Source organism: Corylus avellana, chromosome 11 (genome assembly GCF_965113065.1).
Source record: "Corylus avellana chromosome 11, dhCorAvel1.hap1.2, whole genome shotgun sequence".
Taxonomy (NCBI): Eukaryota; Viridiplantae; Streptophyta; class Magnoliopsida; order Fagales; family Betulaceae; genus Corylus; species Corylus avellana.
Genome location: NC_142500.1, coordinates 5,503,915 through 5,520,702, shown reverse-complemented (window position 1 = coordinate 5,520,702; position 16,788 = coordinate 5,503,915). Strand labels below are relative to the sequence as shown.

Here is a 16,788-nt window from a genome sequence, read left to right as displayed (position 1 = left end):
GTAAATGATCAATGAACAAATTAATATCTTTGAACTGAGCTGCAAGCTTATAGTTGCTGCATCTTTTGTTGAAGTACTCATGGCATGTAAACTGCAAATATATACATGCATACATAGACATGTAAACTTAAGATGAGAACAAGACAAGGGAAAAAAAAAAATTCGAAATTACGACATACAAATAAACAAATATAACTTGAATAAACAAATAGTATTAAAAATAGATAAGGTTGGTGTGAAGAGAGTGCAATCTTACCAACAACTGTACCATTAATTTATGGTTCAAACCTAAATGATATATAACGTGCATGGTTTATATTATATATATGTCAAAACTTTAATATGACTAATGTTACTTTAATTATTTTAATGAGATTTCAAATGAACAAGAAAAATGTTATATATATATCCTTTTGGTTTTGCTATATATTAAAGCATGCGCGCTTTCTTGTATGCATGGCTAACGGTTAGAAATTAATTGTCTTATATTTTTTAATGTTGAAATGGGGTATGTACCGGTGTTATAAATGGGAAGTAAATTAAGTGTTTCTTTTGTAGAAATTAATTTTATTGAATGTTGGGATCGATCATATTGTACAATATTAAACCTGATAATGTTGGGATCATTTTATATGTTATTTATAAATATAGTATAAATAAACCAGATCATATATATATATTATATTTACTGACGTGTCAAAGTGATACGTCAGAAATTTATTGACGTGTCACTTTGGCACGTCAGTAAATATTGACGTGTCAAACTAACACGTCAATAAATTGCTGACGTGTCACTTTGACACGTCAGTATTTAATGACGTGTCTAACTTTGACACGTTAGTAAATATAAAATTATTAAGTTATTTAAATAAAATATTTTAAAAATATTGACACGTCAGTAAATACCGATGTGTTGTGTTCAACACGTCAGTAAATGTTGACGTGCCACTTTTGGCACGTCAACAAAAAAAAATTTGTTGACGTACCAGTTTTGGCACGTCAACATTTACTGACGTGGCAAAAAATAGATACTATTTGCCACGTCAAAAAATGGCATTTTTTTTGTAGTGTTTATAAGCTTTTGTCATTTTCCATGGATGAAGTATGAAAAATTATGCTTGCCTTGAAAAAAGGGTCAATGGTAGTGAAAAAAACAAAAAACAATGTGCAAGCTGGGGGAGATGAAGAAGAAGAAGAAAAGAAGAAAAGAAATGACCGAGCCGGAGAAGAAGAAGAGGAGCAACAAGAAGATGAAGCCGGTGTGCAGTAGAGTTTTTTAGTTTTTTAATATTTTTATTTTTTAAATTATTGATTTTTTTAATATTAAATAAATTTTATATTATTTCTTTTAAAAAATTATTTTTTATTGCCCTAAACGACCCAAACTGGGTCGTTTTGGGCTGCCGCATGGTGCGATAGTTTTGAACTACCGCACCTAAGCCGGATCGTTTAGTATATATACCAAAGGACCTAGATTTGTTTGATCGCCCGCCTGCGAGATCAGAAATTCCAAAGGTTGTGGTGCATAGAGAATATCATGGACCCTTCCATAATGAAGCTCCTTGAAGAAGATGAGGTTGTCTCTTTCTCCGTCTCTGTCTCTATATCTTCAATTTTGAGCATAAGGGATTGGAATTCTGACCTTTTTGAGTTTTTGATATGCACAGGACGAGAGTATGCATTCAGGGGCGGTTGTGGAGGCATTCCAGGCTGCCCTAAATAGAGACATAGGCGGAGATGCCTCAACTTCTCAGCCCCCTGATTCAGATAATGGTGCGTCCTTTGTTTTTTCTTTCTTTCTTTCTTTCTTCTTTTCCCCCCCTATTTCCAGGTTCTTTAATCATAGTGTACGAGCGTAGCTTTGGAATTACCTAAGTTTTGTACGTTTCTTTGGACAAGCATTTTGTTTTTTTTTTGGGAGGTTTCTTATAAACAGACTTAATTAGCAGAATTTCAGGTTAGAAGGTGCTTTATACTTGAATTCATCCACAAATGTCGTTCCTTTTTCTTTTCTTCTTTTTATTTATTTATTTATTTTTTTTTATAGAAAGTTGCTCAAATTTCCATAAAGGTGTTATCTAAGGAATTAAATATTAGCAATTTCTCATTATGTGGAGGAGAAATCTTACTTCGTGGGTTGAAGCTTGACATCTCAACCCCTTATTTCCTGCAAGCATGAATTTATTGTCGTTATCTATGATTATGTGTTTGAAATGAAAATCATTTTATCTTGTTTTTATCAAATAATCTACCGTGTTGTCTGCATATGGAAAGCGCATTCATGCATGGAAATTATGTTATGGAAGCTATTGAGCCCAAACATTTCAATAAAATGTCTTTTGCCTTCTCTTATGTGCTATGAATAGATTAAAATATCCTGTCTTGCAATTTATTGATTATGCATGATATGTACAAGCAGCTTTGTCCCAAGGAAGCAATCATACCTCCAGTCAGTCATTACCACAGTGGCAAAATGCTAGCCAAGATCAAAGCAGTGAATCTCAAATTGAGCAAGACCAAAGAAGTGCACAGCAGCAAGAACATACTTTATCTGGAATGGAGCTAAAGCAACATGGATCTGTTATTGAAAGTCAGCAACAGAATACTGTCCAGGAGGAACTCAAGCACCTCCAAATGCCACAGAAAAAGTCCCAAGATGATTGTCAACAGGGGAAGGGGCATCCAACTTCCCTCCAGAATCCTCAGACAACTGAAATGCAGGTTTCTGAAAAAATTCGTACACCGATAGATGAGCCAGATAGGAGACCTAGTCTAGAAGGAGAATCTCAATATGCAAAATTACAGAAGATGAGTAATCAGCAGGCAACAATCACAGAGCAAGCAAGCAACCCAATAAATCGTACTAAACCAGGGCAAGTACCATTTGGCGTATTGCTGCCCGTTCTACAAGCCCAACTTGATAAAGACAGAGCCATGCAACTTCAAACAATATTTGTTAAACTCAAGGTGGGCCCTTAATACCAGTTTCTTAACTAATATGGTGTTGTACATGTCTCTTTGTGTGAATGAACTGGGTGTGTCCTTAGTTTTTGATGCAGTGTAGAATTGTGGTGAACAAGAAAAACAGCAAGTAGAAGGGATAAATATTCCTAAGATTGTGAGAATCTTCTTAAACAATAGATTCTATCTATGGTTTAAGGAAAAACACAAAGAAACTCAACTCTGAGTAATTTTTATTAAACAAACTCAATAATAATCATAAATTGAATTGTTAAAGGCTATAAGCATATATTTATAGCCCAAGACTCCTAGCCCTAAAATAACAATGAAATAAAGTTGGTTTAGAAGTCTATGAAAGAAGACTAAACCAAATAGAAGACTAACAAAGAACCTAATTCAAAATGAAAGACTGAAAGATAAGATAGAATAACAAACTAACACAGAAACCTAGTTTAAACAAAAGACTGAAGTGTAAAATAGGATAAGATAAGATAAGATAAGCCGTTCTAAACTATATCTGCATCATTCTACCCATGTTGGAGAGAATTCGTCCTTGATACCAACTGATGCAGCGTAAGATTGTGGTGAACAAGAAAAACAGCAAGTAGAAGGGATAAATATTCCTAAGATTGTAATTCTATCACAAGAATCAAAGAAATCTTCTTAAACAATAGATTTTATCTATGGTTTAAGGAAAAACACAAAGAAACTCAACTTTGAGTAATTCTTATTAAACAAACTCAATAATAATCATAAACTGAATTTTTAAAGGCTATAAACATATATTTATAGCCCAAGACTCCTAGCCCTAAAATAACAATGAAATAAAGACTAACAAATAACCTAATTCAAAATGAAAGACTGAAAGATAAGATAGAATAACAAACTAACACAGAAACCTAGTTTAAACAAAAGAATGAAGTGTAAAATAGGATAAGATAAGATAAGATAAGCCGTTCTAAACTATATCTGCATCATTCTCCCCACGTTGGAGAGAATTCGTCCTCGAATTCGGCTGGTTTTTTCCACGGTCCTTCAGATGCCCAGTCAACTTATTCCACTCGCCGTTCCTCAAAATAAAGACGAGGTAACATCCCACAATAAGCGTGACGCTTCTCATCATCGAAGTACATTGATGTTTGTCGTGAAATCCCCACACACCTTTTTGCTGTGTAGACTTGTCATGCTTCTCTCGTGCTTTGCTCTTCCCACAAGTCATGAGAATCCCCAAAGAACTCGTAAAGACCCTTTCAATCTTTGATAGAAAAGTTTTCTCCACCATATAGATCTCATCACAATTTTGGTTAGAATAATTTGATAAAATAGCATCTATCCCAATGAAATCAACATAGTCAATTGGCTCAACACTAAAATTGAAGACTTTATCTTCGGGCCTCTTATTAGGCACATGATATGTAGAATTGTCGTCAAAAAGTGCAAAACTATCCGAAAGATTTATCTCTTCCAAGGGTTCCTCTTCTTCATGAAAAATTGCAAAACTCTCCGAAAGACTTACCTCTTCCAAGGATTCCTCTTCTTCATGAAAAATTGTGATACTTTCTGAAAGGTTTACCTCTTCCACTTGTTTTCCCAATTCTTCAAGCTTTTAAGGACTTTTGATGTCGTGCGGATGATTAGTAACATTAGTTCCCGGTACCAAATCAAGTTGAGGTTGAATGTCTCGCAATGATGGCATCACTTTCGGTAATTCTGATCGGACTATGTCGACACATCTCTCCAACAGCTCCTTTATTGGCCCTGACACCTCTCCCTTGACGCTGCTTTCCTTGTCCGTCAACTCCTGCTTGGCTACAAAGGATTGATCATCCCCTTGTGAAGGTTTTGGCTCTGCCCATGGGCTATGTAACAACGTCAATTTGGTTTTACCAAACATGAAGCTGTATGTATTCTTTGTTTCATCATGGATAGCAGCTCTATCATATTTCCATGGCTTTCCCAACAATAGGTGATACGTATCCATGTCAACCACATCACATCACATCACACATGATCCACATATTTAGCTCCAATAGAAAAAGACACTAGACAATGTTTAGAAACCATTACCTCGTTTCCTTTCGTGAGCCATTCCAACCGATAGGGAATAGGATGTCTCTTGGTCTCAAGCCCTAGCTTTCGAACTGCTTCCTCCGAGACTACATTTATACCACTCCTTGGATCAATGACAAGCTTGGCCACCTTGTCTCCAATGGTGCATGTAGTATGAAATTGTCGGTACATACCTCCAATGTCTCGGGACACCGAATGATGCTTGACCTCCGCCATCTCCCAAGACACCTTTTTTTGTATGAATTTTCTATTTTTTCTTTTTGGGTGTCGAGTTTGATGCCTGCATCCCGTGATATAGCATGGGCTTGTGCCGTTGGAAATTCTTTCCACACTCCGCGCCCTGCATAAGGATTGATAGGTTCACCCTCAACAATAAATTTGTCTTCCGCCCCCGCGTATCTCGGTTTTGGTTGATGACGACGAACGCTCGGACCATCCATGTCGGCCAAGTGATCGGTAGGGACCCCGTGATGGGTGCGCGCACGCCCCTCCTTCCGCACGGTTAGACCACCAAACCTTTCCTCCATGTGCCGCAAACGAATCGCCGGTTGCTCCTTACATGCTGCCTCCGTGCGCACGTGCACCTCGTTCATGTCTGCAAAGCGGTTGCTTCTCCTCATTGATGGAAAGTAATTGAGCTCTGATAACAATTGATGCAGCGTAGGATTGTGGTGAACAAGAAAAACAGCAAGTAGAAGGGATAAATATTCCTAAGATTGTGAGATTATCACAAGAATCAAAGAAATCTTTTTAAACAATAAAACACTAAGAAACTCAACTCTGAGTAATTCTTATTAAACAAACTCAATAATAATCATAAATTGAATTGTTAAAGGCTATAAGCATATATTTGTAGCCCAAGACTCCTAGCCCTAAAATAACAATGAAATAAAGTTGGTTTAGAAGTCTATGAAAGAAGACTAAAGCAAATAGAAGACTAACAAAGAATCTAATTCAAAATGAAAGACTGAAAGATAAGATAGAATAACAAACTAACACAGAAACCTAGTTTAACAAAAGACTGAAGTGTAAAATAGGATAAGATAAGATAAGTCGTTCTAAACTATATCTGCATCAGTTTTCCTGATGAAACTAATTTCTCAACTATCATTGCTTTCTTAGAAAAATGAGATCCCAAAAGAAGGGTTTGTCCGGCTCATGAGAGGCATTGTGGGGGACCATATGCTCAAACTGGCAGTAATGAAAATACAATCACAGGTAAGTACGGTATACTTCTGTCAATTACACCATGAATGCTTTTGGTCAGTTAAGCAGTGGTGTGCTAAAACCAGCCTGTTATATACTTGCAGCCAAGTTCCAATCAATTCCAGTTGCAATCTCAAGCATCAGCACGGCAACACCCTCAGCGGATTCCATCCGTTAGTGCCAGTTCCTCACAATTCAGTGATCCGCACTCATTTGCACAACTTCATCAGAAGGGCACCGACTCTTCTGCCGACCCTTCTCGTATTGCCGTTGTCCAAATGCCGGCTGGTTCAAGCTATCCAACCATAGAAAAGGATGCTCAAAAAACTCGAGAGGTGAATCACCAGTCAGATTCTCATGGAGTTCAAGTAAGCCAAGTGTCTTCTTCCAGTGAGAGCACTGTCAATCAAGAAAGGGAGCAATCCTCAATTGCTATACAAGGTCTTAACAAGCAGCAGCAACAACATTTGCACTTTCCACCCATTTATGGAAGTACTGGTGGTAATTATCACCCATATTCTGGGACAAATGTCAATACTTCAACATCATCTGTCAAACCACAACCTCATGATACACAATTGAGACAAATTTCACAACATCAGAACTTGAGTTCCACTCAGTTAGGTGGAACAACACAGGGCATGAACATGATGAGCTTGCCTAAGTTTGAGAGGCAAAATTCTATCAATGATCCAAAGCGAGTTCAGGGTGGATCTGTCTCTCACTTGGCAAACAATTCAACCTCGCAACAGAAATCAGTTCCTTGGCAAACGTCATCAAATAAAGAACAATATTCTGCCCCTTCATCATCAGTGGCTGGTGTAAAACAGGAAATAATTGATCAGGCTACTGAGCCCCATTTTTCTCATTCACAAGGATTGTCTTGTTTTTCTTCTGCACAGCTTGGACAGGGAAATGCAACCCCTGGAATTGTAAAGGATGAAACTTTAGAGAAGCAGTCTTCGAGGATGGGTCTTTCGACATCCACGAGCATGATGCCTTCGAATTCAGTTTCTCCTTCTATGACAACACAAGTGGATCCTAATGTCCCAGTAATCTCCAGACTTTTGTTGTGGTGCTTTTAATTAATGATATCAAGCAATTTGATGATTATTTGCCATTTTCAATGATATTAAAATGGGTTTACTGGCTAATAAAAGGCATTCTTCCTCTAATATGTTTCCATAACACCCTATGCCATTAGTGACTGCACGTGATATGATACACTTGGAACTCTGAGCGTGTCAGGTTATTTTGCTAAGAAATTGCCGCTAAGCTGGACTTGAGACTAATGAAGACTAAAGAATATTCTAATTTACTATATGTTGTCACTTTTATATCATGTGCTCCTTCATAATTTCAGTGTCAAAACAGAAGGTATATTATTTTGTGTCTTTCCTATCCTCTGTATTAATGTATGCATCTATTCATGGGACTGTTTGACATTTTATAGGTATGCATTATTACGATAACGTACATACATTGTATAACTCTTATTGCTTCATTTTCCCCCCGGCTTCTATTGAAAAAAACTTTGTGTGGATAAATTTTTTTAATTATTGGATATACTTTCTGTCTTGTTTACTTTGCGCTGTAAAATATTTCTATTGCAAGGTTCATGCTTGTGTCTTGTAATTATCTCTTAATATTCAGTGACGGCAGGTTTCCTCTTCTTCTTCTTCTTCTTCTTCTTCCTCTTCCTCTTCTTCTGTGCTGATTTCCATATTGCTTTTACATTTTAACAGTTAGGTTCTCGGATCCCATCTACCGCCCCTCCTTCTGTGACTAATGCAAGGACACCTTCCAAAAAGCCTTCTATTGGCCAGAAGAAACCACTTGAGGCACTTGGTTCATCACCAACTCTGCCAAGGTGATAAAACGCTTCTGTTGTATTATAGCCAGAGGATAATGATGAATGGTTTCAAAGTGATTTAGTTCATACTCCATTTGTAACCTTTTGTTCTTTGTCATCATGTATAATTTATCTGATATCCTGCAGTAAAAAGCAAAAAGTATCTGGGACCTTTTCAGATCAAAGCATTGAACAACTAAATGATGTCACTGCAGTCAGTGGAGTTAATCTTAGGGTATGCTATTTTTCCATTTTGAAGTCGGCCTATTGTAAAGTATAAGATAATTAAGTAAATGATTCACTCTTAAAGTCCACAAGGTCAAAACCGATATTCTGTTCTGAATAGGAAGAGGAGGAACAACTATTTTCTGGACCCAAGGAGGACAGTCGAGCTTCAGAAGCATCTCGAAGAGTTGTGCAAGAAGAAGAAGAGAGACTGATTTTGCAGAAAACTCCCCTCCAGAAAAAACTGGCAGTGATCAGTTAATACTCTAGTTAATCCCTCTTCTTTAGAGAAGTGTTCTAAGTCTGTACATGCATCCATTGTGTGCGTTATCAACAAATATAAGGGTGCTTGATATCTGGTCTGTGTTGTTATCTGTATGGCAGTGACCAAATGTGGTTTGAAGAGTATAAGCAATGATGTGGAGCGATGCTTGTCATTGGTAAGATGCTACCTACTTGGCCCTTTTTCTTTATTAATGCTTACATGCTTTCTTATGCACAACTAAATCTTCAGTGTGTGGAGGAAAGAATGCGTGGATTAATAAGTAACCTAATCAGACTGTCAAGACAGGTCAGTGTTTTTCTTTTACTACTCACTTGAATTATCTGTAATTAAATACTTCTGAATTTTAGCGGGTCTCTGTAGCGGGTTGATATTGAGAAACCAAGACACCGAACTCTTATTACCTTGGATGTTGGACAACAAATCATGACAATGAACAGGAAAGCTAGGGAGGAATGGGAGAAAAAACAAGCTGAAGCAGAGAGGCTTCGAAGACTTAATGAAGTGAGTGCCTCTGCATTTTATGAGATGATTAACTGAGTTCTTAGGGTATTACTTGTATAAAACACATCTAGAATACCCAGTAAATTTACTTTATGTCTATTGGAAGTTTTATGTATTTGTTAATAAATTATATATCTCCCAATGCAGCCTGAGGGCAATAATGGAGTTGATGGGGAAAAGGAGAAAGATGAAGGTCGTGCTAAATCACTTAAGGTATCCAGGATAATTTATAATGCTAAGCATTATAAATTTACCAATCAACAAATATCAAAATTCTTGATTTTGCTATCTGCTTTTTTGCAGGTAAACAAAGAGGAGGATGACAAAATGAGGACAACAGCTGCAAATGTCGCTGCCCGTGCTGCTGTTGGAGGAGATGACATGTTGTCAAAATGGCAACTTATGGCTGAGCAAGCCCGGCAGAAACGTGAAGGAGGGGTGGATGCATCTGGTTCTCAGCCAGGTAAAGATGCGAGTCGCAGGCCGACATCGGGAAGAAAGGACAATCAAGAAGCAGAGAAAAAGGGCAATGCAGCGTCAGGTAAGAGTGCTTTAAATTGATTTTAGTTTTTCTAGTTAATAGTATATATCTTTTCCCCTAGTCCACTGCACCGAACACCACCCAATCATTGATGTGCGTGCAACTTCAGATATACTCCCTGCCTCTCATCCAACAGCATTGATGAGCAACTTTTACATATTTCTGTTTTTGTTAGTTTAGCCGAGTATTTGCTGAAGAAATGTCCCATGTACATTCGACCTCTGTAATGTGTGTTTCTCCCTCCCCCTCCTTTTAGCAGGAGCTGTTAGAAAATTTGGGAGGAACCAAGTTGTTGTGCCTCAAACAAGGGTTGCGCCTAAGATCTCCATTAAGGATGTGATTGCAATCCTGGAAAGGGAACCCCAGATGTCTAGGTCTACACTGATATATCGCTTATATGAGAGAATTCGCTCAGATGCCACCGTCGAATAAGTGTAACATGGTGCAAATGGACCATCTTTTGCAAACGTAGCCGAGCCTGAAGGGGTAGTTTTGTTCAGTTATTCTCGCATGTTTGTTTTAACTGTAAAAAAAGACACAGATTGAATTATTCTTTCCTTGTTCATTCTTTGTAATTAAGTTTTGTTGGGCGGTCGCTAGTTTTTTCAGTTTTATTGTTGGTATAATATGTGTTACACTTTTAAATACAAGCTGCTCGTCTGTCTTTTTATAACGCAGTAGATAGTATAATCCCGTCATAGTTATCTTGTAGTAAGCAGAATGGCTAAGCCTACAAGCCGCAATCAATTAATTCAAATTCAAACTGTCAGCTAGGGCTGGGCGTCGGTAAAAAAAATTTTGTTTCGCCAAAATGTCGGTAAAGTCGAAAATTTCACCGACTTATTCTGCCAAATTTTTGTCCCGACACCGATAGGCAGTCGGTAAAGTCTGTCGGTATGTGAAAAAATTGAAAATTATCGGCGAAGTCGGTCAGGAAAGTCGGTTTGGTTAACAAATTTTATTTCGCCAACTGAATCGAATTTGCTGCAAAAAAATGTTTCGCCTACCACCCATTGGTTAATCGGTGTCTGTAGAAGTCGGTTGACTATCGATCAGTCGGCGGTTGAAAGTCTATAGGCGGTAAATTTGCCCAGGCTTACTGTCAACAATAAAATTAGAAAAAACTGCCAGCAATACCTAGGGTCTTGCACTAGGTAGGTGCAAAAGAAAGAAAGAAAAAGGGCGTCTTGGGTGTAAGGGTGGCAAAATGGGTTGGCGGATCCGAACACGAGCTAGGTGACCCGACACCCGATTAGCTTAAACCCAAACACAACCCGTTTAGATAAATAGGTTGAATTTTAAAACACGAACATGACACGAAAAATAATTAGGTAACCCGACATGACCCGTTTAAAATAACAGGTCATGTCGGATTGACACGACTCGTTTACTTAAAAGGCGTAGCAATACGACCCGGCACGACCCGACTTAACACCTTTGAAGGAAAAATAGATAAAATAATGTTATAATAATACCATTGGGATTACTTTTTAATTTTACTTATCAAAAAGAAATAATACCATTGGGATTCCATAGAATTCACAAAACACAATTAAAAAAAAAAAAAAGATAATAGGTTTAATTGTTAACAAATTGGCATTCAATAAAAACATTGACAACGATTAGCAATTTTTAATTCCATCATAGCAAATAGTACTAAATATTTTAGGCTTTAGTATAGTTTTTTTTTTTTTTTTTTTTTTTTTTTTTTTAAATAATAATAAATAGAATGGCTAAGCCTACAAGCCGCAATCAATGAATTCAAATTCAAATTGTCAGCTAGGGCTGGGTGTCGATAGAAAAATTTTTGTTTCGCCAAAATGTTGATAAAGTCGGAAATTTCACCGACTTATTCCGCCAAATTTTTGTCCCGACACCGATAGGCGGTTGGTAAAATCGGTCGGTATGTGAAAAAATTGAAAATGATCAGCGAAGTCGGTCGGGAAAGTCGGTTCGGTTAACAAATTTTATTTCGCATACCGAACCGAATTTGTCGAAAAAAAAAAAAAATGTTTCGCCTACCGCCCATTGGTTAATAGGTGTCAGTAGAAGTCAGTCGACTATCGATTGGTAGGCGGTCGAAAATCGGTAGGCAGTGAATTTGCCCAGGCCTACTGTCAACAATAAAATTAGAAAAAACTGCTAGCAATACCTAGGGTCTTGCACTAGGTAGGTACAATACAGTCTAGAATGTGAAAAAAAAAAGAAAGAAAAAGGGCGTCTTGGGTGTAGGGGTGGCAAAATGGGTTGGCGGGTCAACCCGAACATGAGCTTGCCGATTAGCTTAAACCCAAACACAACCTATTTAGATAAATAGGTTGAATTCTAAAACACGAATACGATACGAAAAATAATTAGGTAACCCGGCATGACCTGCTTAAAATAACAGGTCGTGTCGGATTGACACGACTTGTTTACTTAACAGGCGTAGCGATACGACCCGACACGACCCGACTTAACACGTTTGAAGGAAAAATAGATAAAATAATGTTATAATAATACCATTGGGATTACTTTTTAATTTTACTTATCAAAAAAAATAATACCATTGGGATTCCATAGAATTCACAAAACACAATTTTAAAAAAAAAGATAATAGGTTTAATTGTTAACAAATTGGCATTCAATAAAAACATTCACAAAGATTAGCAATTTTTAATTCCATCATAGCAAATAGCAAATTTCAAAGTATAAAGTTTACATGGTAAATAGTACTAAATATTTTAGGCTTTAGTTTATTTTTTATTTTTTTAAAAAATAATAATAATAAATAGACGGGTTAGGCGGGTCACCCGTGGGTGAAGCGGATTGACCCGCCAGAAATGAAAAATAAACGGGTCATAATCAGGTCACATCTTTGAAAAAAAAAAAAAAACATTTAAATTTATACACCAATACATATATTACTAAACATAGTGACACAAAATATTGTATAAATGTATAAATCACCAAAAAAAAAAAAAAAAAATTACTATCATAAGACACTACGAGATATATATTTACACACTAAGATTTTTTTTTTAAAAAAAGAAAGAAGAATACATGGATTATAATATAGAAAATTAACATGAATATTTAATATTTTCAGTGTGACATCTATAATATTTCAATACAAATTAAATGCATATAATTTTTGAACATTTTTTTTAAAAAAATACAGAGGAAAGTAAACAATTTTTTTTAATAAAAATTTGTTCCTATAACTATAAGTATACATGGTTTAAAATGAAAAGTATAAAGAAAAAAAAAATGGCCTTTTAAAAAAAAATGGGCCATATGGCCCCCCGGCCTTTTTTTTTTTTTTTTTTTTGGACTTATATGGCGGATTATGAGTAGTTAATTAATGAAGTATGTTTTTAATTTCTAAATGTAAAATGTTGTCCTTATATAGTTTTGGAAATAATAAATTCTGAAAAAATAATATTGTACATTAAATTTTTAAACTTAAAGAAATCAGATATAAGGAAAATTATTGAAATATAATTAAATACTCTTAATTAAACTAATTTAATGACCGGTATACTCTTAAAAAACTATTTCAAAAATTATGCCTTATTAGCCTTTAAAAAAATGAGTTCACGCCACATTTCACAATTTTAGACTACCTTTAGAGAGTGATTCAGCTATTATATATATATATATATATATATATATATATATATACACATGATTACTATTTGTTTTTATATGTGTTTTAGTAGAGTCCCTCTGTTTTATTGATCTTTGAGTTGCTTTTTCTGTTGCTGAATTTATTGTAGTTTGGTTTGTTAATGTAGATAGGAATAAGATTTGGCAAAAGCTAACAAAGTAGATGAAGAATGAGAAATGTACTTTTCATGCAACTTTATCAAGGGAAGAAAGATAAATAGTTGGAGAAATATGCATTCCTTTTCTACGAGTTTTTAAGTCCAAGGAATACAGCAAGCACAGAATGATCAACAAGTTAACTCAATTCCTTTCTTTGATACATTGTTCTCTCTATAAGTCCATAAAAAAATTAAGGTGATTGGCTATGCAAATGGGTTTGGTCTTGGAATCCAGAATCTAATTCCTTACTTTTCTTTTCGAAAAAGGAAATATGTGCACCTTTGGTAACTTGGTTCTTCCAAATGCTACTTCATATACACTTGATATGAGAAGCCCCAAAAGAAAACCCCAAAAAAGGTGGAGATAGAGATTCAGGGTGGACAAAACATGGGTTACGGCTACTTGGCGGTGTGGTTCTTGTTGCTGTGCATTATCCTGCAAGGTTTAGCAAATGGGGTGGTAGCTGCAGGCGGCCTGGCTTGCAACTGGGGAACGCGTTCAACGCACCCACTCCCACCGACCATAGTGGTCAAGCTCCTAAAAGACAACGGATTCAGCAAAGTGAAGCTCTTTGAAGCGGATCCAGGGGCACTCAAAGCTCTTGGGAAATCGGGTATCCAGGTTATGCTTGGGATACCCAACGAGTTCTTAGCTCCCCTTGCAAGCAGCGTCGGAGTTGCCGAGAATTGGGTAACCAAAAATGTCTCGTCTTTCATATCAAAATATGGGACTGATATAAGGTAATTAAGTACGTGTCCTACATTCAAATTCCATATTTTCATTTCCAACACTAATAATTAAGCACTAATCTTCAAAATTTACTAAAGAAGCCCATCAAACTACCAAAGTGTATAAAAAATAGCACTTTTTTTTTATATTCCTATAATACCCCTATTTTTTTTTTTTTTTTTGACATGTCCAAACACAAGAGGGGGGGAGGGAGGATTCAAACTAGTGACCTCCGCTTCATGAGACGTGGTCTTTAGTCGATTGAGCTACCTTTAAGGACAATACTCCTATTCTTTTAAAAAATAAATAAAAAATTAATAAAATAAAAAATAAACTAAACTATTTTTTAAACATAAAAGAAAAAAAAACTAAAGGGCGAATAAATACAAAATATATTTTTTGGAATAAATAAAAAATTAGTCACTATTATTGTCTTAAATTACAAATTACTTGTACGGTATCAAAAATATGGATAGATGCAAAATCATACCATGCATGTGGTTGGCTCAACTCACGACCAACCTTTTCCTTTTTTTTTTTGGGAGAATTAATTTTTTAGTTTTTAATTTTATTAATTTTTAAAGGAATAAGGGTATCATAAGAATATAAAAAAAGATATGGCATTTTTGACACACTTTGGTAGTTTGATGAGTTACTTTAACATCTCTTGAATATCGTGGGGCTCTTTAAAATACGGCTATTAGTTTGGAGGCTAAAATTTTCAAATTCAAGATGGCCTTTGTCTCATGTTATTAGTTATTTTTAATCTCGAAACAATGTAATAACGTAATACACTATTATTATTATTATTATTATTATTATTATTTAGAATATAATACACTATTAATTGCTTAGCATGCATGTATTAAATATCAATTGATTGTATTATTGAACCTGACTTTTGACATATATATATATATATTTGTACATGGAATACGCAGATATGTAGCCGTGGGTAATGAACCTTTCCTCAAGACTTACAAAGACACTTTCACGCAAACCTTATTTCCGGCGCTTAAAAATATCCAAGCAGCTCTTATAAAAGCCGGCTTAGGCCGACAAGTGAAGGTAACCGTCCCAATAAACGCTGACGTGTACCAGACCGACACTAGTCTCCCCTCCGGCGGCGACTTCCGGTCCGATATCCACGCTCTCATGATGTCCATCGTCAAGTTCCTCAGCGACAATGGCGGTCCGCTCACCATCAACATCTACCCATTCCTCAGCCTCTACGCCGACCCCCATTTCCCCATAGACTACGCCTTCTTCAATGGCACCGCCGCTCCAATCGTCGATGGCTCCATCTCTTACACCAACGTCTTGGACGCAAACTTCGACACCCTCATTGCAGCTCTTGAAAAGAATGGTTTCTCGTCATTGCCCGTCATCATCGGCGAGGTCGGATGGCCGACGGACGGCGACACCAACGCTAATACAGAGTACGCACGGAGATTCAATCAAGGCCTATTGAATCGCATAATTCAAGGCCAAGGCACCCCAAAGCGGCCTACTCCGCCTGACATTTACCTCTTTGCCCTCACAGATGAGGATGCCAAGAGCATCGACCCGGGGAATTTCGAGCGCCATTGGGGAATCTTCTCTTACGATGGAAGCATCAAATACTCATTGGATATGGGAAACGGACGAAGCCTTGTTGCAGCAAAAGGAGTCAAGTATTTGGCGAGGGAGTGGTGTGTGATGTCACCTCAGGCAACTATTTCAGACCCCAATTTGGCGCAGAACATAAATTACGCATGTAGTTATGCTGATTGCACAAGTCTTGGATATGGATCCAGCTGCGGGAGGTTGGATGCGGGGAGCAATGCTTCTTATGCTTTTAACATGTACTACCAGACCATGGATCAGAGAAAAGGTGCATGCAATTTTTCCGGTTTATCAGTTACTACGAAAACAGATCCTTCTCGGGATACGTGCCGGTTCGAGATCATGATCGACCTGACGGGGAAGCACGAGCTGCCGGCTCCTACCCCTTCACCGGCTGTTGGAAGAAACCAAAATTCACTACCGCTCGTGTGGGTTCTTGGGATCATATTAATCATTTGTGGATCCTCGTGATCAAGAAAATCATATACATTTGATTCATTGTTTGATAAAAGCATCCATCATTCCTTGTTTCTTGTTGAACAAATACCAACACGATTCTGTGGATTCATTTCATTTCTGTCAAACTTGTAAAGAATATGGTAATTTCATTTTTTTTTTTTGTAAGTTGCCAAGCATGTCTTGTACAAGCAGAATGCATGTACTCTCACCCAATACAAAAGATGCCCTTGTTTAATCTTATCATTACTTACAATTTTACAAAGAGATCACCAGCTTTGGTGCACCCAAATCATAAACATGAAATAATATCTAGTGGAAGGTAGTGTGAGAAATGGGAAATAACTTTGACGACAATGATAATTTAATTAATGCAATCAGCGTATAGGTATAAACAGTCGAATCTTCTGTCGGGGGTTTGCGGTTTGTAATCGGAATCTACTATTTATATTTGTAGGTACGCTACCTGCACTAACTACTAATAGTTTTTAAAGGTAGTTAAAAAAAAAAAACTGTTAACTACCTAACTACTAGTTAGAAAAAATTGTT

General features: G+C 36.7%; 2 protein-coding genes across 4 annotated transcripts; both read left to right on the top strand.

Moving 5' to 3' along the window:
• Positions 1-1,469: 1,469 nt before the first annotated feature.
• On the top strand, positions 1,470-10,292 carry LOC132165695 (transcription initiation factor TFIID subunit 4b). 3 transcript variants are annotated; one of them, XM_059576354.2, is made up of 14 exons: positions 1,470-1,576; positions 1,668-1,773; positions 2,420-2,967; positions 6,154-6,249; positions 6,342-7,289; positions 7,983-8,107; positions 8,237-8,324; positions 8,436-8,571; positions 8,699-8,754; positions 8,829-8,885; positions 8,961-9,101; positions 9,249-9,314; positions 9,405-9,642; positions 9,902-10,292. In XM_059576354.2, exons 1-14 carry the CDS (start codon positions 1,538-1,540, stop codon positions 10,072-10,074), a joined length of 2,817 nt encoding a protein of 938 aa, XP_059432337.2. In that variant the 5' UTR covers positions 1,470-1,537; the 3' UTR covers positions 10,075-10,292. The 3 variants fall into 3 exon arrangements, with proteins under 3 accessions (XP_059432337.2, XP_088367971.1, XP_088367972.1); XM_088511845.1 differs by having other exon boundaries at positions 9,899-10,292; XM_088511846.1 differs by having other exon boundaries at positions 8,829-8,887; positions 8,966-9,101; positions 9,899-10,292.
• Positions 10,293-13,814: 3,522 nt separating this feature from the next.
• On the top strand, positions 13,815-16,370 carry LOC132166470 (O-Glycosyl hydrolases family 17 protein). Its single transcript, XM_059577286.1, has 2 exons — positions 13,815-14,189; positions 15,120-16,370. Exons 1-2 carry the CDS (start codon positions 13,837-13,839, stop codon positions 16,252-16,254), a joined length of 1,488 nt encoding a protein of 495 aa, XP_059433269.1. The 5' UTR covers positions 13,815-13,836; the 3' UTR covers positions 16,255-16,370.
• The last annotated feature ends 418 nt before the right edge of the window (positions 16,371-16,788 follow it).

Bases quoted from the DNA above. Each gene is read 5' to 3' on its own strand.
- LOC132166470 (XM_059577286.1), top strand. From the start codon at position 13,837: ATGGGTTACGGCTACTTGGCGGTGTGGTTCTTGTTGCTGTGCATTATC. The intron at 14,190-15,119 runs GTAATTAAGTAC...TGGAATACGCAG, and splicing joins AAATATGGGACTGATATAAG to ATATGTAGCCGTGGGTAATG.
- LOC132165695 (XM_088511845.1), top strand. From the start codon at position 1,538: ATGGACCCTTCCATAATGAAGCTCCTTGAAGAAGATGAG. The intron at 8,325-8,435 runs GTATGCTATTTT...TGTTCTGAATAG, and splicing joins TCAGTGGAGTTAATCTTAGG to GAAGAGGAGGAACAACTATT. The intron at 9,315-9,404 runs GTATCCAGGATA...GCTTTTTTGCAG, and splicing joins GTCGTGCTAAATCACTTAAG to GTAAACAAAGAGGAGGATGA.